Genomic DNA, 23,693 nt, shown 5'->3' with positions numbered 1-23,693 from the left:
GAACTTCCTGGCTCCCAGTTCCACATGCTCCTGCTATTTTGTACATGGTCTCAGAATCTTGCCCTTATCCCTTTATTACCCTCTAGGCTGTCACACATTAGCACTAATGCATATTACACCAATGAGCTGCCTTGGGAAATCCAGGCTCCTATGTCTGGATGCTGGATTTCCATACACCATGCAGATAGCAACAATTCTAACTAAGGTAGGCAAGAAAACCTGCTGGGTTTTTGTTGTTTGTTTCCTGACCAGGACGACGACCATACGTCTTCCAAGCTGCAGGGGCGCACCGCAAAGGCCTCCCTTACCTAGTGATGACTCTGAAGCAGACGAGGACCTATTCACGCTGAAGGCCATATCTGAGTCACTGTCATACTGTGAGCCTCCAGGGGATCCTGAGGGAGAGACAGTTCCAGGACTGGACTGGACAGTGCCTGCAAGTACAACAGAGTTCAGTCAGTTACAGGTAGAATGGACCTCCCAAGCATCATCAGTGCTAAATAACCTGAACAGCAGCATCTCTGCTTCCCTATGTATTATGTGGTAGATCACGCTTTGTAAAGAAATAAACTCAGTTTCTGAGTTCAGGGTTATTACTTAGCAATTCTAACTTTATTTTTTTAAAAGATGAACCTCTGTCTTGGCCCAGAGTGTGCTGGACATGCTGCTGAGGACAGTGCTTGTTCCCAGTTCATTCAGCCTGTCTGCTACCCGCCTGATCTGACTAGGAACACCTGACTGAGACAGGAGGCTGCGATTATCTCCCTATTTACTTTAATATGAACATCTTTTCAAGCAAAGACAACTAAGCAGCCAGTGGCTGGTTGCCTGACATGAACCTATGTCTGCAAAGGCAGCCAGCCTCATCAACTGGGGAGTTGAGAAGAAAATCTTTAAAGCTACATCCAACACAGTTTAAAGAGCTACAGCTCTGAGATTTTTAAATGGAAGGTGCTTTAGGATAATAATCAAAATGCAGTCCAATACATGGAGCGACTGGGATGTGTTATTTCCACTTAAGTTTAAAATAATTAGTCTGCTTAGGGCAACAAGGGATATTGCTGTTCAGCTAGGAACATTTTGCATCATGTCAATGGACGAAAAGCTTGAGAATTCTCCATCAGATACTGTAGAGAATTGAATTAACCGTGTCCTGATAATGACTCACTTGAGGTCTTGTGCAACTTTGACTATTCTGTGCTTCTAAGCTGAATATTTACAGGCCATCTGCTCACAGATCATTCCCAGTGAAGCTACCAGAAGCTGCATGCACATATATATCTGAGGGTGGGTGAAACTGAGCACTTGGGTTACTAAAAATGCATATAAACATTTTTTACCAAGGTAATATTTACTTACTTGATTCTCTTTAGGTACAAGCTAGTATAACTCAGAAATAACAAATGAAATCATGGTGACGTATTAGGCTATGTCTACACTGCACTCTTAGCCTGCGTGATTGATACCTGGTTCTAGGTGACTCGCACTCAGATTCGCCTAACCATAATACGAGCATCCTCACTCAAAGCCTTACCCCGTTACTGTGTCCAAACTATTTCTTCACTGGCTCGTGTGTGTTTAGGGGCATATCTCAGGGTGTTTTGTGCTGAGATGCTCTAGGAGTCTTTCCCAGTCAACTGGATCAATTGCAGGAGAACCTGTCTGTCTCACAAAGGGAACTGTGGGAAGGGTCTTGGAGGACTATCAGCACTCAAGTGATCTTGCCTCAAACTGTACTGCAAAGTGGGTGGGTTCCAGCCCAAACTAAAATACAGCTTGGGCTTTAACCCACCCCACAGCCTTGCAAGCAAGCATGGGTTCAAAACATAAACAAACATGTGCTTCAAGATGTTATGTCTGGATGGTGGGGGTGGGCAAAAACACATGTCGGAGCACAGGCTAAGACTACAGTGTAGACGTACCCTTAGACACCTGCTCTAGCTGGAGAATAAGCAGCAGTTGTCATTTTTTTCTGCTCCATGCATCCAAACTGAAACTGCCACTTAAAGTTCCAGCTCAAGAAACACTGTTGCTGTTGATGACCCAGGGCACACAGAAGAAACAGCAGAGCTAGATATGCAGAGGAAAGAGTAAGTTTGCAGTGCTGACAGTTAGAAAGAGCCTCAATTTAACTGAGCGAATTGCTTCTAGATGGAGCAGAAAGATGTGACCTCCAAAGCACTCTTTCCTTTCTAAAGAGCACAGCTGTATTCTACAGCAATGGTCTAACGTGTGGCATCTGATAATGAGTTACTGCAGTGTTTGGGGAAATACCATCTAACAGTGTGATATAGATTAAAACCACTGTTGATTTATAAAAATAATCTGTGCTAGTGAGTTCGGAGTTTAATACCCGTCGGCAGGGCTAGTGGGTTCATAAGGATTCTCGTGTGAAAAGTATTAAAATACAAAACAGCTTAGCATTAGCCCATGTAAAACCATAAGTTTCATCCAATGACCTTACATGTGAAGGATATACCTATGTTATTTCTTTCCATTTATAAACACAAGCACCCATTTTATTACATGCTTGATAGAGCTGACCACCCTCACTAGGGACCAGATCGTGAACTGCTTATTCCCAGTGGTGCTCGCCTCCTCACAGGAGCATTGCTATTGAAGCCAATGTCACCAGTGCGAATGAGAGGCTCACAATCTGGTGAAATTTCACAGACACATGCCCCTTCACATTACTTTTAGGCTGCACTTACCTAATATTTTGAGCTGGTTGATTACACCATGAATTGTGAAAAACACCCAGAGAGACTGTGAGGTGTCCACGCACATAAGCATCCCTCGGCTGACTCCGTTCATCCCATGGTGCACTTCTCCATTTGGCAAGACCATCAAGCTGAGGATGTCGCCACTGCTGAAGACTGGGAATGCTCGGTAAACCACCCAGTACTCCTTGCGGTCCAAGAGAAAGTCCGGATCCGCTGGGAGCTCATTTGTCCGTAAAGTACCTGGATCACAAGAAGTGATGCCAAACGAAAGGGCCCCATGATATGGCAACCCTAGGAGTCCTATTTCCACAAAGAGGCTTTCACCAATGTGCAAAGGCCGGTCAGAAAACACCAAAGTCCTATTGCTTTCTTGCCAATTGGTGCACGCCACCATGCGGTCCTGAGAAAAGGTAACATCAGGCCCGCGGGTGGGGTGGAAATGCAGATCCGTATCCAGAAAGGCAGGCACACCCTGGGCACGCTGCCGCCTGTTTGGGCAACAGGGGATTGTGTGGTTATCCATCGAAAGCCCCGGCACCCGACTCAAATTTAGATTAGCAATTTTGGCCACCACTTGGTTGTTCTCCAGTTCATTGTTATTGAAGTTGGCGGAATCGTGACTGCTCTGAGGAAGGCAAGTGCTCAATCGTGCACTGAGGTGGGCGGAGGTCATGGTCTCTGCAAACATGCTATCTGTGAGACAATTATGAGAACAAGTTGCATTAGATTCAAGTACCTCCCCTCCACCCCCAACCTCCCCTACAGGTCAGCTATATTTAGCTCTCCTGCAGACCTCTGCCCACTGACCATCAGTGAGAAAGTGAATGGTGTTCAGCCACTGATTTTTGATGGAGTATGTTAAAGAAACTTATCTGCAACCACCATCAATGATGGAAATCAGATGTCAGCTGCATGGCTGCATCCCTGGGTATCTTAAGAGTAGCAAGTGCTATAAATCTTATTCATTGAAGTGAAAAGTGCTTATACCGGTAAAAACAGGGTGAAACACAGTGAACTAGACAGGCGGTTGCAATCAGGGAGGGGTATAAAGGCTTGAAACCACTCCATACAATATCATTCTCCAGTTCTATCTGCTTTAATGAGAAATGTCCCAATACCCTGCCCCCCCATCCCCAACTCCCCCCCCCCCCGCCATCCTGTATTCACATAAGGGTGATGGGAAAGGTAATGCAAGCATAATATATTAATTTAACAGTCCATTTCATAACTATGAAAAATACATGTGAACGCAGACAAATTACACACAAAAATTTTTTTTTTTAAAAAAGAAACATGTTCGCTTTAACGAAGAGGTCACTGTGCTTTGAAACACATGAGCAGTCACAGGCTCGGTCAGAAGACCACTTCCCATTTGCTACTGTCTCATCAAGAGACTGACTATAACAGATGTTTATGACCCAGAAACATTAAGACCGAGATAATGTTCAAAGTTGATATTGTGCGTTGATTCCTGTCAAGAGCGGGGTCATGAAAACTACATCTAATATATTTATATTTAAAACGGGAGGAAATTATTTTGATTTTAAAAAAGTCCTCTTAGAAAGCAGGGTGAAATCACAGAAGCTCAAGTCTCACAAATTGAATGTGCACTTCAGCCATACGCAACCCCCTGCTGCCTGTGTATTTACTTCTTAGGCAATTATATTAAAACCCAGACTAAATCCAACGCATAAGGCATCAAGACAGAGTGAGCAAACCATGATTCAATTCATTCTCAAAGATGGAAAAGCATCAGCATCATCCGTGCTGTCTGCTACTTATGGGAGAAGATCTATTGGATTTTTACCAAAGAAGGCAAACACACGAGCCAGTTCAGTGGTTGGAAAGGACAGGATGCCTCGGCTTAGATGCATGATTTCTTTGAGTGGCCAAGCAGCAAAGCCTCAAGCGTAATCTTAATGGCTGGACCAGCTACTTCCAGAAAGGACAGGGAATCTGGTGATAAGTAGAGCTCAGATACAGGATGAAGGACACTTCAGAGCTTCATGATACCAACACTGAAGGATGCATTCTATGTAGGGGCTACAGTGCTGCTATATTTGGGCTACATTCCCAGCTTTCCCCATTCCTGCAGTTTTAGAATGGAAATCCAGTGAGACTGGCATGCCTAGTTAACAGACCAAAAGAGCCAAACTAAAGAAACACCAGAGGGGTAGCCGTGTTAGTCTGGATCTGTAAAAAACGTCTGATTAAGTGAGTATTCACCCACGAAAGCTTATGCTCCAATACGTTTGTTAGTCTATAAGGTGCCACAGGACTCTGTTGCTTTTTAAAGAAACACCGTAGCATGTAAACCAAGCCGACAAGACTGGAATAAAGAAACTTCTCACAATTGTCCCTTTAGCATCTGAAACCTTCATTTACTGTCTGTGCGTGTTCAGAGAGGCCTTAAAGAGGCCTTCCTCATGGGAAGAATTGAGGAGGAGAAAAACGCTTAAACGCAAAGCAAATCCCTTTGTCCAGTCCCTCTCTGCGACATTTCCCAATATGCAGAGACCAAATGAGCAGAAGGGACAGACTAATTCAGACAACTTGGCAGTGAAGTCACAATACTGTGCATAGGCTGTCATAGGCTTTTGTCATATTAATAAATAGTCATGAATTAGAAATTCCACGCTGCATTCTACAGCACCTTTAGTCTGAGGATCTCAAAACATTGCACTTAACCTCCAAGCCCCCAAAAGGTAGTTATTCCTATTTTACAAAGGAGGAAACTGAGGCACAGAAATTAAGGGCCTGAATTTCACAGGTGCTGATCAGCCCCTGCTCCAAATGAAACTCAGTTTCCCCACCATCACCTAGTGAGTTAGGGCGAGAACTGAGAACGCTGCTTAGTGGCCTGTCTTTCTAAGATCTGGAATGTCTACAGCTCCCATCGACTTCAAGGGGATTTGTGGGGCACTTGGCATTTTGAAGATCAGGCCAGAGGAGTCCCGATTCCCGGTCCTTTGTTCTGTCCACTACACCACTGCAGGATCGAACTGGTGAACAAAACATACTATGACAAGAGTAAAGGGTTTTGTTTTTCTAACTAGAACTAGAACTACCGCTGACAATTTAAAAAGCAACACGGACAATGAGAAAAAAAAACAACCTGTCAGTGGTTAAATAGATTTGTTGTCCAATAGAATATTAGAGAGCTACAGTGGATAGTAGCTACAATTAAGGGATAACTGAATAATAATGCTGAACATGTTTCAGGCAATCAGAGCATGCAGTAGCACTGTGTAAAGTGCTGTTTATAGTTTAGCATTATTTGCTGTAATATAGCAGGTACCATATCAAAAAGGATCTCGGTCATCGCTGAATATCTGATGGACTAATCACTTTGGCCAAATCTAAAATATTTGATCTGGTGCCCATTTGATACATCAGAGGCACCTTCTTAGAAAAAATAAAAGCTGTGGATATTCGGATTAAATCAGCTGATCAGTAGGGAAGGGGTTTGTGGGGGGGAAAGAGGTTGTATGTAGATTTTAACTGAACTTCAGTTTTGGTGCGTGCTAGTTTTGAAATACGACACCAAAATTCACTTGAATCTTGAATGTCTTTTTCAAAAAACCCACCAACGTTACATGCATCACTTCTATGGAGCTTCATTTAAGAGTCTGCTTAAAACAACCAAATCCTCTTTTGCAATTGCATCCACTGAAAGTGACAAAACTCAAAAGCCTCCCTTTCAAACCAAATCTGAAGTCACTGATGAACTCAGTGACTTGGTTAAGGTCAGCTTTTTGGTACCACACGTCAGGGTGAGATATAATACGCTATTGCAGATAGCCCAGCAGCACCTGGGAAACATGCAAGTTTTACATTAATGTTCTTAGAACACTTAACTGGCAGATTACATCACTGCAGTACCACCAGGCCCAGTGCCTTGTAAATGTATGGAAATGGCCTTGTTTATACGAGCAAAGATAAGTCAGCTCCAGCTTGCAAGCACAGTCTGTTGAGCTGTAAATCTAGGTAGACTGACTGAGCCAAAAGTTATATCACCTGTAATACAGGAGGACAAAAGGCTATGTCAAGAGAAACACGACCTTAAATCTCTTGTCTAAATAGAAGAGTTTAGTGGGGGGGGGAGGGATGAGGGAGGGAAGGGACCCAAAGCTTAGAAAAGGTTTCCAAACTCTTAGAAAGAAAATGACGACACTGCTGTCCCCTGGCTGATAAGCGTGGAAGCTGGCCTCTCTTGTGTTTAGGTGCTGTGATTTCTAAAAAACCCTTTGATAGCACTGGAATGTAACGTGAGAGGCTCTAAGTGGCCCTGATAGGAGATAAAATATATAAACTGCAGCCTCAGACACAGGGGCTGGGGAAGGGGAATAGGACACGCTTGGAGAATGAGTCATAGCATTTCACTGGGCCACTACAATTGGGTATTTGAAACAGGAACAGAGGAAGCCTGATTCAATTGACTTTGTCTCTTCAGTCACTGATGTACCCTGCTCCAAAGCAGAATCCTATTTCACTCCAGTGCAACATAACCAAGCACACTTAAAATAAATATTTTTGTTTTCCTGGCCTAGTGTAATCAAGAGAAACCCGCTAGTGAGATGTGCTGCAAGACACAATGAGCAAATAAACGGAAGGGATCATAAAAATTTTACTAGGACCCTGTATGGATGAATATTGAGTACAAAGCAGTCATGGACTGGCTAAGAACCAGAATTGTGACTGTAAAGAGAAGTTAAAAATCAAATTTCTAAAGGAAATGCAAGCTTGAAAATAAATGTTTAAAGGAGTCGAAGGAAAGATGAATAAAACTATGCGTGTTTTACTTGACTAGAGGTTGACTGTTTACTAAGGAACATGATCACCATCAATATACATTTGTAAAGGCCTATACTCCACAGAGGAAATGCAGTTTAGCATGGCACAAAGAATGATTACAACACAGCCAGATGCAAGGTGAGACACGTAGGAACAAAGAATGTGGGTGACACTGATAAGATGGGGGCTGTATTCTAGAAAGCAGAGAATCTGAAAAGGACTTAAGGGTCATGGCAGGTAACCAACTGAACATGAGCTCCCAGTGCATTGCATCTGTGGGAATTCTGTGTCCAGTTCTGATGTTCATACTTAAAAAAAAAAGGATTTAAAAATTGGAAATGTTTCAGAAAAGAGCTACAAGAATGATTTGAGGTCTGAAAAACACGCCTTATCGCAAGAGACTAAAGAAGTTTAATATATCCAAGTGAAGGTGTAGAGGTGACTTGATTACATTCTACAAGTACCTACATGAGGAAGGGATTTTTGATTGTAGCGAATGCTCATCTAACAGAAGACGGGACAAGAAGATAAAGTGGTTGGAAGCTGAAGCTAGACTAAAAATAAAACAATGCATCTTAACCATCAGGTTAATTAACCATAGGAACAACTTACCTAGAGATGTAGTGAATTATCTCAAGTCTTTAACTAGAGACTGGGTGTCTTTCTAAAAGATAAGCTAAAACTCAAACAAAAGTTACGGGCTTGCTGCAGAAATTATAGGGTAGGGTTCTTTGCCCTGTGTTAGGCAGGAGGTGAGACTATGTGGTCACAATGGTCACTTCTGACCTTAAAATCTATGAACTCTATGGATGATGAGATTAAACTACCAAAATGGAAATTGAGGCTGGATATCGGGGGGAAAAGAAATTAAGGAATAAGCAGTGACATCTATTAGATTGCGGAAGAGCTTCTCAAGAGAAACACTGGACACGCCATTACTCGAGAGGTTTAGAACCAGAGTGGACAGAGCACTGGAAAATATACTTTAGGGAGCTACATTACACTGGCAAGGGGATGGACTGTATAGGATTCATGAGAGCTTTCCAATCACTAACTTTTAAGAATCAGGGAGCTCCCTGGATCCCTGCTGCTGGCAATACTGAAATGTTCACGGTGCCAGTCACGAATTGTTCATGCTTAAGCCTGTTTTTAGGAACATCAGGTAAGATGTGCCATGTTTGCTTCCTCTATGAAGATGCAGCTGGCTTTACAGAAAGCATGACCCATAGGAGCAAGCCAACGCAGAGAAAGTACACTCACCTAGTATTTGCACTTCATGGGTAATTCCATAGACATCTATCAGCCCCCAGAGAGGCCCCGAGACCTTAATGCCACAGTGAAACAATATTGGCTCCTCATCATTAATACTATAGAAGACTCTCCCATGGCGGTCGACCCAGAATCCTAAGATATTGTCCCTCAGTGCGAACCTCTCTGGCAAAGCTTTAGCCCAGAATCCAGGTCGAGTCACCAAGTCGGGGCAGGCATACTTTGGTATGTCATCAGAGCTCATCTGTGATGGATCGTGGATGGTGAAGCCAAAGCGAAGTGCCCCGCTCCACCCATGGTGCACGGCCACCAGCTTGAGCCGCACCTTCTCATAGAGGTGGATGGGCCGGTTGGTGAAAGTGACCCCATTGCAGAAGCTATTCCTCCGGGTGGCCTTGCGGGAGTGGGCATCCAGACGGACGTTCTTGCCCTTGGCTTGGGAGTGGAAACGCGGGGGCTCTGCAATGGTGAGGACTGAACGCCTTCCATGGCTGCTGTTGGGCAACGTGTAGTAAGGTCTGCTGGACACAGAGCGAGCCTGGTGACTTGTGTCTGCAAAAGGAAACAATAACGACATGGTTAGGCACATTTAGCCTGAGTAACCCGCATTTGTTCAGTTTGTGAAACTAGGTGAGTGGCTTTACGCTCACATTAAAATGGAGCATTGCATGCTGGGGGATTTGTAGTTCCTGGGTTTAAAATGCTGCACTCCTAGCTGCACCTGGCTCTACTTTCTGCAAGTTAAGTGTCCAACTTTACGCAAATTTAATGCAAATCTGACTCCTGGCAACCTGCGATTTGAGCAAATTTGGTTTTACACCTTCGGAAGCTTAAAAAAATAACATTCTCATATTCCTACTAGATTTGCCCTATTCCATTTGGAAAACAGCAGGACCTTTGGCTGAGTGTCTAACCGAGTGCCAATTAACACACAGCCAGCCCCTCAGCTGATCTGCACTGCCTTAAGGAATAATGTTTGTTAGGCTCAGGGCTCGTGGAGGGGGTGCACAAAGTACTGATTTCCATGGGACACTCACGCACACAGTTTCTTAGAAGCGGAGTTGTACCTTTTGAAAAACAAACCAAGGTATTAGAATCTGGAGCATCACATCAGCCTAGCGTTTTTCGAAAACGTTAAAAGCTCTGCTTGAAACCATATCTAGATTCAGACCTCAGATGCCACTGGCACATAAAGGAGCCAAAGTGTCTTTCACAGAACAACAAAACAATCATGAGACATTGTATTGATGCCGCACCTCCCCCATTTGAAAATCTCTAAGTGCTTTACGAGCAATAATTGTTCTTGTTAGCCTCATAGAACCCCCATGTGGTAAGGAAGTATCATCATCCACATTTTACAGATAGGTGAATGGAGGCCCAGAGTTTGCGGGCTTGATCCTGCACCATTTTAGTCCCTGGGAATTTTGACATTGATTTCAATGAGAGCCTGTTCAGGCACTAAGTGCAGATTACACAGTGAGTCTGGGACAGAGATGGGAATAGAACATAAATTTTGCTTCCAGTCTTGAGCCTCAACTGCAAGATTTGGGGGGCAGGGCTTGTCTTTTTGTTCTGCATTTGTACAGCACCTAGCACAGTGGGATCCTGGTCCATGACTGGGCTCCTGGGTGTTACCACAATACCAATAAATAGGGTGACCAGACAGCAATTGTGAAAAATCAGGACGGGGGTGGAGGGTAATAGGAAAGAAAGTAAGAAAAAAACCCCAAAATTGGGACTGTCCCTATAAAACCGGGACATCTGGTCACTCTACCAATAAAGAATAAAGAAGAACAACAGAAAAGCTAACTACAGGATCATCTGTTCTTCCCATCTCCCCCTCCTTTTGGTTCTGGTTGTAAATGTAACCAATATTTCAGACACAAAAAGGAAATTGAAGGAAAAATTTCTGAATGTTCGGTGCCAGCTATATTAAATATAAAAACCTACAAACACATTGATTTTGAAATATTTTGCCATATGTGACTTTTTTTTTTTTATTTTTTAATTGGACTTTCCCTCAAGCTGTTTCCTCCCTGGGCGTAAGCTATGGCTTCTCCTGGTGTCAGGAAGGGTGTCATGGGAAGCACTCGCTAATGGATTCCTTTGTTTTCAAGAGAACATCAGATGATACTAAAAACTCAATTTGGAAGAGCTGGCAGGAGATCTGCAATCATGACACCTTTTTGCAAGTGAAAATATAATGGGCACTGCCATGACAGCCCCGTACTTTCACTCGCTTTTTGAACGAACCCGTGCTCTATACAACAACAGCTTGACAGTCCAGGGAAGCAAAAGGCTTGGATGGAAGAAAAAGGACAAGAGCGAATATCAGAAAACAGGATTACAGCTCATGAGGAATCAATTCAGCTCCTGCCATTTCCATGAAGAGAGTCCTAAATATTAAAGATCAGAGGCCCAGAACCAACAGATAAATAGAGTGGTTTCTGGTTATTGTGTTTTTTTCAGTGGGGTACTGCACGTGGCAACTGCTGCACTATAAACAATGCCTGTCAAATCCCCTGTGCTCCAATTACTACAAACCTGTGAATTTACTGGACTGGACACACACTCAGGTGTTCTGGCAAGATGTTTCCCATTGAAGTCAATAGGAGTTTTTCCATTAGCATCCGTGTGACTAGGATGAGGTCCTCAAGTGAGATCAAGAGTAAAAAATGCAACACATACTGTTTTAAATCCATTTGATATGTGTGTGCACCTTGCCCCCCTGGCTGCAATCTGTTATCAGTTATGCCCATTGGTGTACAGAGGATAAACCTTTCACAGTGCCACGCTTAAAACGGGCTGAGTTCTTGGCTTGCGCATAGGACGTACCAAATTCTTTAATCCCCTATGAAGTCAGATGCTGTAATACATACTCAGACAATGCTCCACGGGGAATTTTGTGTAAGGACAGCAGCTCAGTCCCTTGAGGATTTTAAGTTGCACTCACCAATGAAGAATTTTGTTTCATTCCTCCTTAAAAGCCCAGATACAGAAGACAGCTGCTTCTGGCACTGATCCAACTGTTGTAACGTGGGTGGCGCTCCATGCGTGCAGAGCCAAATGTTCTAAACAAACTATTTTGCTGCAGAGAGAATGTGATTTTGGTTCCTTCAGCAAAGTGAGGGACACTGATACAAACATGCACAGACCAGCAGCTAGCGTGTAAAAATGCAGCTACCAACGTCGGTCAGATAACTTTAACATTCTTACTAAGAAGCTGGAGTTGGACATTTACCAACTTCAAAATGTGTCTTGGAGCAACAATGCAATCAATCAGCCTCAACAGGTACCACCCCACCTTGAGCTTGGCAAAAACATTTTCAAAACTAATGTTAAATATAGTCTTTAATCCTCTGATCTGTATTTTCCAAATGATTGAAAATAAAATCCAGGAGGGAAACCGTATACTGCCCTCAATTTAGGTTTACTTTGGTAGGGAGTGGGAAGGAGAGCTTTTGTTCACCTACTCCTTTCTAGCATCACAAAAATCCACAGGTTTTTGCAAAAACTTTAACACCAGCTTTCCTACTGCACAGAGTTGGTGAACAAAGGAAACACTCATAGAAACTGAGAACTAGAACAGCATTTTTATAAGTGAGTTATCTTACAGTATTTTCTCCACATGTACTTATCACAGAACTTTCAAAAGCAGCAACAGAATGAAAGGGGAGTGTCAGTTATGTCAGTGCAAACGATGGAAAAGCAATTACAAATCCCCCCATTTCAAACACTTCTCTCATTCCATCCTGCCATAGGCCATAGGCTAGGGTTTTATTTTTTGTTTTAAGTTGTTTTTTAAAAACAGGAAAGCACATTGTGACCACACAATAGGAAACTCTCCAGAGGAAATGAATGGATAATTTATTTAAAATGCCATTCTCTCCTAACATGAACACCTGTTGGTTCCATTTTGAATAAAACTCCATTTACCCCGAGAGCCAGAAAAGGCATTGCTCACACAGTATTGCTCATTTTTTGTTGCTTTTTCTCAGTTTATTGCTTGTATTACTTCTCTAAAACATACGCCACCCTTGCCTCCTCTTTCTATACCTGACATCAAGAAACATCGAGTTGGTGGAAAACTATCAGCGTTTGCAATTACATTATAGTCCTATTGCAGCTTTCACATTTTCATTCTAGAATAAAAGCCTTAGAGTAAATAACAAGGCTTGCTTACAGCACTTAGCCTAGCACCTGGAAGAATGAGGTTGAGTTTCCTGCACCACCAGAGACCTCCCATGTGACCTGGAGCAAGTCACTTTTTAGTCTCTGTGCCTCAGTTCCCGATCTGCAAAGTTGGGATAATAGCATCTTCCTATCTGTTGTGAGAATGAATAAAGACTGTGAGGTAGTCAGTGCACTCGGGTACCATCGTAATGGTACATTCTTAAATATACACATATGTTCTTAAAATAGATTAAGGTATGCAAAAGGCCCACAAAACCCAATCTGTACCCTCTCTACATTATAAAGCTTGGCATTCTCTTTCTTCTCAGTTGAACTAATCAACATCATGACACTTACAACATTAGTCTCTTAAACACTCTGAAGGTTTTACAGTAGTACAGAGGGCTTCAGGGAACATGGAAATAAACTAGGCAAATCAAAGCAAACTGAAATTAAGAAAAAATAATTTGTAGGTAGACATTTCTCACTGAAAATACACAGCAAGAAATGGTATCTGACTTTAATTCAGTATTTCCATTAACCTATTCTGCAGAGCTACATAAACTGGGCTAAAACAAAATTAAACTTCTCTAACAGAGACCCACGTACTCTACAGCAAGTCAATATGTATTCATACCACATCTAAAACCTCAGCCTATTTTCAAAAGTCTAGTAAATGTATTTCTTAAGTTATATTGACCTTTAGGGAGGTATTATAATCAAGACACATTTTGTATTTCAAACACAAAGTGCGGACAGTCAGGGCAATTTCCATATATTTCTCATAGTTTTAAGCTGAAAAATAAAACTCTTCTAGCTCATTTATGCACAACACTGGGGATTCTAGCGGACCACAACCACACCTTCACCACCACTCGTATTGTTGTATTGTTCTATGAAAAGCTGCTGCTGTCCATTATACAAACCAAAGGTGATGGCTGGCCTGATGATTTGCTGCTGTTCTGAAGCCCTGAGGCCCGATTCTCCCTTCACTTATAGGACATCTGAAGTAATTCCATTGAAATCACTAAAGTGAGCAAGAAGAGAAGCAGGTCCTGGAAATCAAAGTTAACCTTAGACTTGCTGGGTACCGGTTACTGAGAATAACCAAGGTCATGCTTTAACGCTGAGGTGGAATGAAATCAGAGGTGCTGTGTAAGGCACTACTCCTATATTATTATTATTATTTGTATTGCCGGAGCACCTAGGAGCCTCAGTCATGGACCAGGACTCCCTTGTGCTAGGCGCTGTACGAACACAGAACACAAAGATGGTCCTTGCCCCAGAGAGGTTAGCTTGGGAAAGTCCAAAGCATGCACCTTTGACTGGGTAACTGCAAGACAAAGCAGAATAGCGATCAAAAGCAGGTTCTTATTGCTGGTGGCATACCCACAGAAGCGAGCACAGCACACACCACAGGAGAAAAGGGAATGGATGGATTATTAACAATGCCCAGCCTGGTAAGTGGTGCTAAAGGGGCTAATAGCTCATTGTGACAGTGAAGTTTGGCCTTCCCATTGTGCTCAGAGAATGAATGCTGAGTATGAAGTGCAGTATGAAACGTGTCCGTTACTACTTACTACACCAGGAACATGCCTATCGCCACCACCTTATCTTTACGGGCACAGCTTTATCAAATGGGTTTATCAGAAACGTTAGAACTTTTTCCTTTCACAGTAAACTGTTAGGCAAATGCTGCCACAGCCCTATTTAATAATAAAGGAGGTTTTCAAAGAGCATGGCACAATATGTTACGGTGGCCTCTTATTAGGATCCCGCACAAACCCCAACAGACGGGAAGGTTGTGACAATACAATAATGTTTAGTGCTCCCCTTAAAAGTTAACTAGATTATAGAAACTCTCCTTTCGCCCCAGATGGCTAAATCCTGCCATGATTTATTTTTGCGGTCCAATGAAAACATAGCAACCCGGCAATGCCTGCTACCATAGAATATTCGTACATGCATTTTGTAACTTACGTTAGGATGGAAGGGAAGCTTTCTATTGTTGTTTATTTCATGTCTGCTTGGAACATTCTAATAAAATGCAGTAGAACTTCATTTAAATATTTATTAAATCTTGATTATATAATCTTTTGAGACCAAGGAATACAATCTGCACTAATTTTTTCTTAGTGCACTGCTTCGATGTTTAAAATAAAGGGAACATGACAGCAGCCTCTGAGGAAGTGTTAATTTCACATATTTAACACATGGTTAAGTCAAATTTTTGCAACTTCAGTTCCCAAAGTTAGGTCCCTAAATCTATGTTTAGGGACCTAAATGAGTGTGGCTTTATTTCTAGAGGTGCTAAGGAGCTGCAGCTCCTTAATAATATCAACTACCATTGAGGGTGTTCAACATCTCTGGAAAAAAATCGGGCTACTTTTAATTGGGTAAAATTGGTCTAAACAGCAATTTTGCATTGGTAACGCTGGCCATAGAATACTAAAAGAAAGAAAAGAATAGGGAAAAAAATAAAAAAAGCTACAAGTTCATGGTTAGATGCAAACTGACATATGCCTGTATGGACTCCTCACAGCAATATCATTATAACTGAAGTTTTGAATTTGTAAGTTATTTTGGAAGTGTAGGAGCTAGAACTGTATATAACTTGGTCATTGGAGAGCAGAGGGTCATGTGAATGATTTCCTCACTTTCAATTCATGTGGGTTTGCATCACCTGAATTTCACATGATTTCTTCTAAAAAACAAAGACATGATTTGTTTGAAGAGTCTGCTAGCCATTCTACTGACCTAGGACAAGTTTCTCATTAGTAACAAAAACTACAACCCGAACAATCGAGGGAATGTTGAGTGGTTTTGGAAACAATCTGTGCAGCTCTTGCAAATAAATATATATGCGAGGAGACAAAGTGACCTCTTTAAGGGATGCTTCTGCATTCATAATGGAACCCAGAAAATGTGAAATTTTTGCTATGGGACTGAACTTCTTTATGAAATTTTAAGAAATGGGGGATGAAGTCATCTACCATAGCACAAAGGTTAATGAAAATTTGTACGATTGTGTTGAAATTCTTATTTCACACTCACACATACACCCTTACTGGCTATGTCGTCACTGCAAAAAAGGTGTATTTTTACAATGAGATAGCTATCCTAGTGGGGACAATGAACTATAGTTTTTACCTTAATGTAACTAGTCAAGGTAAATCCCAGCTGGGCAATACAGGATTCACCACAACAAGCAATATCAAGGCAAAAACTGCCTGTGCTTTGTCTTCATTGGGATTTTACATTGAGATGGTTAATTTGAGTTCTCTCTCTCACCGTAAAAACATACCCTTTTTGGGCAGTGAACACATAAAGCCATGTCTACACTACCACTTATGTCGGCAAAACTTATGTCACTCGGGGTGTGAAAAAACCCACATCCCTGAGCGACATAAGTTTGGCTGGCATAAGTGGTAGTGTACACAGTGCCACGTCGGCAGGAGAGCTTCTCCACTGACATAGCTACCGCTGCTTGTTGAGGTGGTTTTACTATGCTGACGGGGGAGTTCTCGCCCGTTGGCATACAGCGGCTACGTGCATTGGTACAGCTGTGCCACTGTAAGCTCGCTAGTGTAGACACGGCCTTACTTCAAGTCAAAGGCCAACAACAAATTTTTCTTGGTCTTCCAAATGTTTCTCCTCTTTGCAAAGAAGGCTATTTGCTAACGGCAACGTTTGCAAAACTACTTCTGAAGAATATCACCAATTAAGAATATTTCTGCAGTTTCTCTTGAGACTTGCTATTTTTCCACACCAGTCTAGTCTCCTATCTCCAGATGTGTCCTCAAGTAACAAACTTGCACATGGCTGTTCCTCTAAAATTAAAACAATTTCTCTGCATGAGGGGCTCACACAAACGCACAGTTCAGCTGCATCATTAAAAAACAGTACACAAAAGAATGGATGCCTTGAAAGGAAAATAACCCCAGGCCTAAGTTATCATGGTTAACTGAACATTCCTTGGTCACAAGGGCATCAGCAGCTGAAAGACAGAAAATGATGAATAAAGGGCGGCTATTCCAAGGGTGAAAAACAGCCATAGCAAAGAAGTCTTTCATGAACTACAGATGATCATACAGTATCACAAGGCATTTAGGACAACCAGTCTACCTCCAAATTCACAGTGTGGCAGAAACCTATTTCAAGATTCCAGTGCTGTGATGCTTTACGTAAATAGTCCTGCTTTTGGGGGAAGAGAGGGGAGGAGGAGGACAGTCCTTCTCTCTTCTTTATACATGGCAACTGACCTTGTAGCCCCTGACCCACCATCCTGAATGGAGCTAGAGTGGCACCAACCAGAAGTGGCTTCTTCATCATCAACATAGGCTCCATCAACCTGGACTGTGTAGCCTGCTGTATCACGAAATATCACCAACTCCCTCTATGCTCCCCAGGAACAGAAGGCTGCCATGGTTGTTGCTGAACACCATATAAAGCTGACATTATGCAGTTCCCTTGCATGAGAGATTATTCAGAAATTAATTAAACACAACTATAGATGAACTCTGCATTAAAATGCTCACTGGACCAATCTCTTGTCTTGATGTCAATGCATGGTTGCATATTTTTAGGGTTATTTTCATCCTCCCAGTTTGAAAACCTGCACAAACACCTTCAAACTGTTCCAAAAATAATCAGAGCCTTGTATAATTTGGGATAATGTTGACAGGTATAATCATTTCTTTATTCTTCAGAGCCTATGTTTTTCTGTTGCTCTCTTAGATCTGAGCACCCCTTTGTCTTCATGCATAACCAGCAGAATACATTGGATAGTTTTCCTCTGCTTCTGCCCCAGTCCCCACAATCAACTCTGAGCTCAATATGTTTTGCCCCTAACCCCAGCAACTCTTCAAGATAATTTTTTTTAATGCAACAACTTTGGTTTTGTCACCTGAAAGTGAAATATAATTTAAACTCAAAGCAGCTGATGGGTATTTTCCTGGTCCTGAAGCTGATGAGAAAATTCTTCACTCGTCAAACTTTTGTTATCGCTTTGCATAGCTGAGGTAACCAAAAAAATGTGCTCAGCTGTTAAGAAAAGAATGTGAGCCAGCATAGAATTTTGAGGTGGAGGCTGGATTTCCAAAATATGGGACAGACTATGAGGGAAGGCAGTATCGTCTCGGAACAGGGCACAGGACTGAGAACCAGAAGGAGTGAGTTCTACTCCTGCTTCCGTGACTTCACCTACCCTTGCCTCCTGTTTCCCCTCCCACCTTTTGTCTGTTCTGACTGAAAGCTCTTTGGGGCAGACACTACCTCTCCCTATGTGTTTGCACAGTGCCTCGCCGAATGGGGCCTCAAGGTGCTACTGTAATATAAATAAGCACAAATTGAACTCAGTGGAAACACATGGAAAAACTCACCCACTCAGTCTGGTCAATGAATACATTTTAGTAGCAAATTCTTGGAATCAATGAGGCAGAGAGAGAGATGGAGAAAAGGCAGGTCCACGCGATAATGCCTTCTTGAGTCCCTTTGTGTGCAAGCGATGAAAGCAGCTGCATGATAGATGGAAGCCTTGGAAAGTGCTCAGTTTGTCATCATCTGTCACATTTTGTTGACACCCACGTCCATTGGCTCGTGTTGTTTCAGAAGGCCGTGCTCACGAACTCATGAACTAGAATGCTTTGAAAGATGGCCTGTCTGCCGGGTTTTGAAAGTAATGAAATAAGGGATGCAAAAATGGATGAAAGTGAAACCTTTGGCTATGGGCTAAAGAAAAACATCTTAACAACAGTCAAGCAGCTAATCTTCCTATAAATAAATCTGGTCAGCAATTTTGGACTATGTGCTCATTAATATGCTGTATATACAAGGCATATTAGTTTTCATACAAGGCCAGCATAGCAAAGCTATGCATCACTAAGTTTCTTAGTTGATGTGATATAGAAAAGAAGTCATTATGTATGTTTTTAACTAAAAAAAAACCAAGGACAACGGTTTAAGTTCACACTAATTTAGGGAGAGGGTTGGGGTTTTTTCCTTTTGTAGTCACTCTTCCTAAACTTGGAGTCAAAGAGGCAGTTTTTGGTAGTGATCAAAGGTTTGAACTGCGCAAAACTGGAATAAATTGCTATTGTTTCTTTTATCAGTTCCATGCACTAGTCCCAATGGCTGCTGGGATAGAAAGTTAACAGTCAGGGATAAACATTCAGGACACTGAATAAATTCTAACTATTAATACTCAGGTTCTCAGTCAGTCACTTAACTATATTAACAATTGTCATAATTGCAGTATTTTTCACAAATTTAAAAATTACTTTCCTCCTTGCCATTTGTAGCCATCCCTTAGCTCTGGCTCATAAACATTCCTTTCCTTCTAGAGCAAATAAGCTAAGTTGTAGGGTTGTTGGTACCAATACTGTCAACTGATTATTTCTCAAACCAATGCTTTATGTTTTGATTTATTTAAAAAAATAAAAATCACACTGAAGTATTTGGTCTGAAAGAGCAAACAGTTACACTGATTTCGCAGAGAGAATAAAGGTAGGAACACACAATTCTGGTGAACTCATTAACATTTAAATAGGCTGTTCTCTTGCCCTTTTGCCTCAAGAGTAACTCCCATTACTCCCTAGTAGAGCCTTGTTTTCTAGCAAAGCACCTTTATTCTTACCAACTGTACTAAGTTATGTGCACTGGGCACTTATAACTCAGGATCATGTCATTCCAATGTGAATGGGTTTTAATGCAACTGGAGAATGAAATGCATTCCCTATTAATATCCTCACAGCAGCGTTTTAACTTTGTTCCATCATGGAGATGCAGGGGCCCATGGAAAGAGTGCTGTAGCTTGCACACCATTGCAATGAGTCTACCGGTACATCGCTTCCAGCACAGGCAGGAATAGGAACAGGGAAAGAATTTTGTTGTCCATCAGACACAGGAAATCCAACCCATCCCCTACAGACACAAACCGTCACTACACTGCACCCGGAGAATAGCTAGTAAAACAAAGAAAAGACTTAAAAAGTAAGGGTTGTAATTCAGCATGGGTTGCGTTTCTATTGTTCTGTGGAAACTCTATAAAACTCAGTGCCCACAATGAATTCATATTGCTATACAATTTTTCTTAATTCCTTTTGCACCCCCAAAAAGCATATTTGGACAAAGCCCAATTCATGAGACACACTCAGGAGCCACACTGTCAAATTCCTGCATGGATCTGTGTATGCACCATATGATTTTATGGTGGAACTGTACTGTGTTTGTCTACGTTTGGTTGTAAGATCCTTGAGACAAGAATAGCCCTTACTTCATTGTCTTCTGCGCACTCAGTAAAAAGCAACAGAGCTCTCAATATTAGCTGCTAAACTGCTGAGAGATTGAGATTGGTTTGTGAAGGTAGAAAAAAAAGACAAATGAAAAGCAAGAGCATTCAACTCCAAAGTGACATTACAAGAGCTGAACAGAGTGCACTCCACTCCATTTGTGCTTTAAACTCCTCCAAGAAAGTGCTACACTGAATGGAAGGACCTGGCTAATTGTCTTTGCCTTTGTTAAATTTGCTGCAGAAGCTTCACTCTTCACAGTGGTTCTAGCTTCTTTCTACTAATTACAACTGCTGTGTAGTCAGAGACCATGAAAGAATCCAGTCCCCCCCCCCCTTTTTTTTTTTTTTAAAGCTATAGTACTATTTCAGTCCAAACAACTAGGCTGGATAACCAGATAAGCATCATACTTCACAATGCAAGGCTTTTGATATGTCTTTAGAGAGCCACAAAACCCACAGTAGAAGGGGAAATGAGGCCTCTAGGAAGATGTTCCTTCCAGAGGCCTGGCTCCCAACATGGTATAGGATTTTAAAACTTAGTTCTTTTATATTTACACACAGTCTAAACAGTGTTTTGGCAAAGACAGGGGAAAATGCTTTGGGAGGAACACACAGTGGAGGAAGCTAAATAAAGCTGTGACCAGGTCTTCAATCATCTTATTCTTTATGTATACAAAGGCTACGATCCCACTAAATTTTTCAGAAACAATATGTAAGGAATCTGGGAGGCGGGGGTGAAGAGACATGAATAACTGTTAATAGTTAAATTAATGGGAAAAAATACAGCTTTCCTATTTGCCGGGTTACCTCATGGATTATAAAGAGTTCTTTTCCCGTAAAAGATTTAAGGATAAAGGGATTTTGGAGGTGGGGACACAATTGAATCATCAACAGCTGCAGTGCAACTGATTCAGAACTGACAACCTCTGTGTGCAGGAAGGGCAGGGGAAGATGGATCAATCAATCAAGACTACTAGAGTGTGTGTTGTGTAAGTATACAAGCACATGGCTGAGGCAGAGAGAGGCCAGGCATGTGAACTACATCAGCAGCACAATTTCATTTGAAATGTACTACGCTGTCAACAGGGCAGACAACGACTGAGTCTGCCTTGGACAGCATTGGAAGCCACGGGGCTAAATCCACACACTGTTTTGAAAAATTTATCCCAAACAGTCACGATCTGTGGGGTTGTACAAACTGGGACCCCATCAATTTTAACGGGCCGGCACCAGAACCAATCCAACTCCTGCTCCTTCACTTTGGTCCAAAATAACCCATGTCGCTTGAGCTTCTAGGTAAACCAAAAGGCCTATTTACTTACTGTTGTGGAAGGAGGAGCTTAATGGGGGCCAAGTTTTGTGGGCGAGATTTGTTGGGGGCTGCAAGCAGTTTAGCTACTGGTTTACGTTTTTTGTCTCTCTCTCTCTCAAAAGCGTATTAGCTGGCTCCTTTATGTTTTATGAATAGTAATTCAAAGTAATAAATACTTTATAGCAAGGTGAGGGGAGGGAAAACCACCATTTAAACTTAAAATCAGACTCTTTGTTGTCAGCAGAACACAAGTATGGATAAAATTTCAGGCACAAATAGTGCATTCCTTGAAGAAAGCGGTCTGCAGTAAGAATAGGTAGAGGGATATACCAACTAGAGAATGGAGTGCCGTACCTGGTTTGAACAGTGTACGTTTTAAGTCAACAGCTTCAAAATGTCTTACCAGAAAGGCACAAGCTGTTATCTCTCAAAGTACAGATCCTTCTTTCTTATTAAATTCCTGTTTTAATGTAAGACAGCCCACTTCTTAGTATTTATGCAATCAGAGACCATATAAACCTCCAATGAAGTAATACAAACAGATGTCTGAAAACCCCAGCTTCTACACCAGGGGTCGGCAACGTTTGGCACGCGGCTCGTCAGGGTAAGCACCCTGGTGGGCCAGGCCAGTTTTATTTACCTGCTGACGTTGCAGGTTCGGCTGATCGCGGCCCCCACTGGCCGAACTTGCAGCGTCAGCAGGTAAATAAAACTGGCCCAGGCGAGCGATGTGCTGGCCGCGGCTTCTCGCCGCTCCTATTGGCCCGGGACGGCGAACCGCGGCCAGTGGGGGCCGCGATCGGCCGAACCTGCCGCGTCAGCAGGTAAATAAAACTGGCCCGGCCCGCTAGGGTGCTTACCCTGGCGAGCCGCGTGCCGAACGTTGCCGACCCCTGTTCTACACCAATTGATGGGCTCAAACTTTAATACAAAGTCAATTATTTGCCTTGTTTAGATTTTCTTGGGAAAAATAAACCTACAAATCACATGTAGAAAATAGGAGATTTGGGGGGTTTGTTTTTTGCACTGAGCAGGATTTTATTACCAGACAAGATTTTTAATTATATGTTCACAGCTTAGAGTCTCTTGTGATTGCAGCTACAATAAAATATAGACCAAGGGACAAACACCCTATGTGTTTCTGCCTGTTTGAAACAAGTGGCACCAAATGTCTTTCGTTCCAATTTTGTGATGCTGGCATTCTCCACCAGAGAAGCATGCATGTGGGATCAGAAGGATAGACAGGAAGCAGCATATGCTGACAAGGAGATGCTGAACATATAGAAGAAGTGAATTGAACAAAAAGAGCCTGTGATGAGGGGTCTTCCCCCACATACTCTTTCAAATTATTATTATTTTTAATTTAAGGGTTGTGTGTAACAGATGAGCAGTTTAGCAGCAGTGACAAAGCTCTGCTCAGTTGGTCATTTCTAGCAGTCTCCTGGCTTTGATAGAATTAAGGTGGGGAGATTGACTTTCCCTGACCTTCTCCAGTGTGTTAGGCACAGACAGGCTTTTCTCCACTAGCAGGCATGCATCTCTTTCCTGTCTACCCATTTCTTCTTCTACATTTAGCCCATTTACTATTTCCCTGTTGGCAGTTGAAAAGAATTACACTTAATGTATCTAATAACTTTTTAAAATCTACATTGCAACAGCCAACATCCACACTCAAACACCCCTTTTTAGCAGGAAAGGGATTTATTTGCCATGATTGGCTAATTACTTTTTAAAAAAATCATCTGGCAGTTCATACTCCACGGAGAGTTCATTAAATCATAAGGACTTGCACTGTGTTCTTTATATAAATGCCAGGTGTGTGCAAGGCATTTTACTGACAGGCAAGAGCACCAGGTCGCTGCCTAAAGAGCTTACAGTCTAAAATCTAATTCAGTGCACTTACCATTAGAAACAAGTCTGTAAATGGGAACTCATTTGAATGAGTCGATAGCAACGCACTACAAATTAACCAGCACATTTCACAGAAAACCCTGTGTGCTAATACACTTAACAGAAGCTAGTTACATATACAAAAAGGAACTAATGGCAGCTGACAGACATGCAGTAAGTCATAGAATCACTAGGGTTACCATACGTCCGGATTTTCCCGGACATGTCCGGCTTTTGGGGG

General features: G+C 42.2%; 1 protein-coding gene across 3 annotated transcripts in view; it reads right to left on the bottom strand.

The window, feature by feature from the left end:
* The window catches only part of NEURL1B (neuralized E3 ubiquitin protein ligase 1B), a 232,194-nt gene that overhangs the window by 5,850 nt on the left and 202,651 nt on the right, over nt 1-23,693 (bottom strand). For 2 of the 3 annotated variants that reach the window (XM_034778457.1, XM_034778458.1), the window contains exons 2-4: nt 8,778-9,338; nt 2,712-3,416; nt 309-434 (exon numbers count right to left, since the gene is read on the bottom strand). In XM_034778457.1, the coding sequence (XP_034634348.1) occupies nt 309-434; nt 2,712-3,416; nt 8,778-9,338 (1,392 nt within the window). Of the gene's footprint in view, nt 1-308; nt 435-2,711; nt 3,417-8,777; nt 9,339-18,344; nt 18,621-23,693 lie in introns of all 3 variants that reach the window. The other variant, XM_034778459.1, reaches the window with a different exon arrangement.

This window comes from Trachemys scripta, chromosome 8, assembly GCF_013100865.1.
Source record: "Trachemys scripta elegans isolate TJP31775 chromosome 8, CAS_Tse_1.0, whole genome shotgun sequence".
Lineage (NCBI taxonomy): Eukaryota > Metazoa > Chordata > Testudines > Emydidae > Trachemys > Trachemys scripta.
The sequence above is the reverse complement of the archived record's forward strand: the minus strand, read 5'-3'. Positions and strand labels throughout refer to the sequence as shown.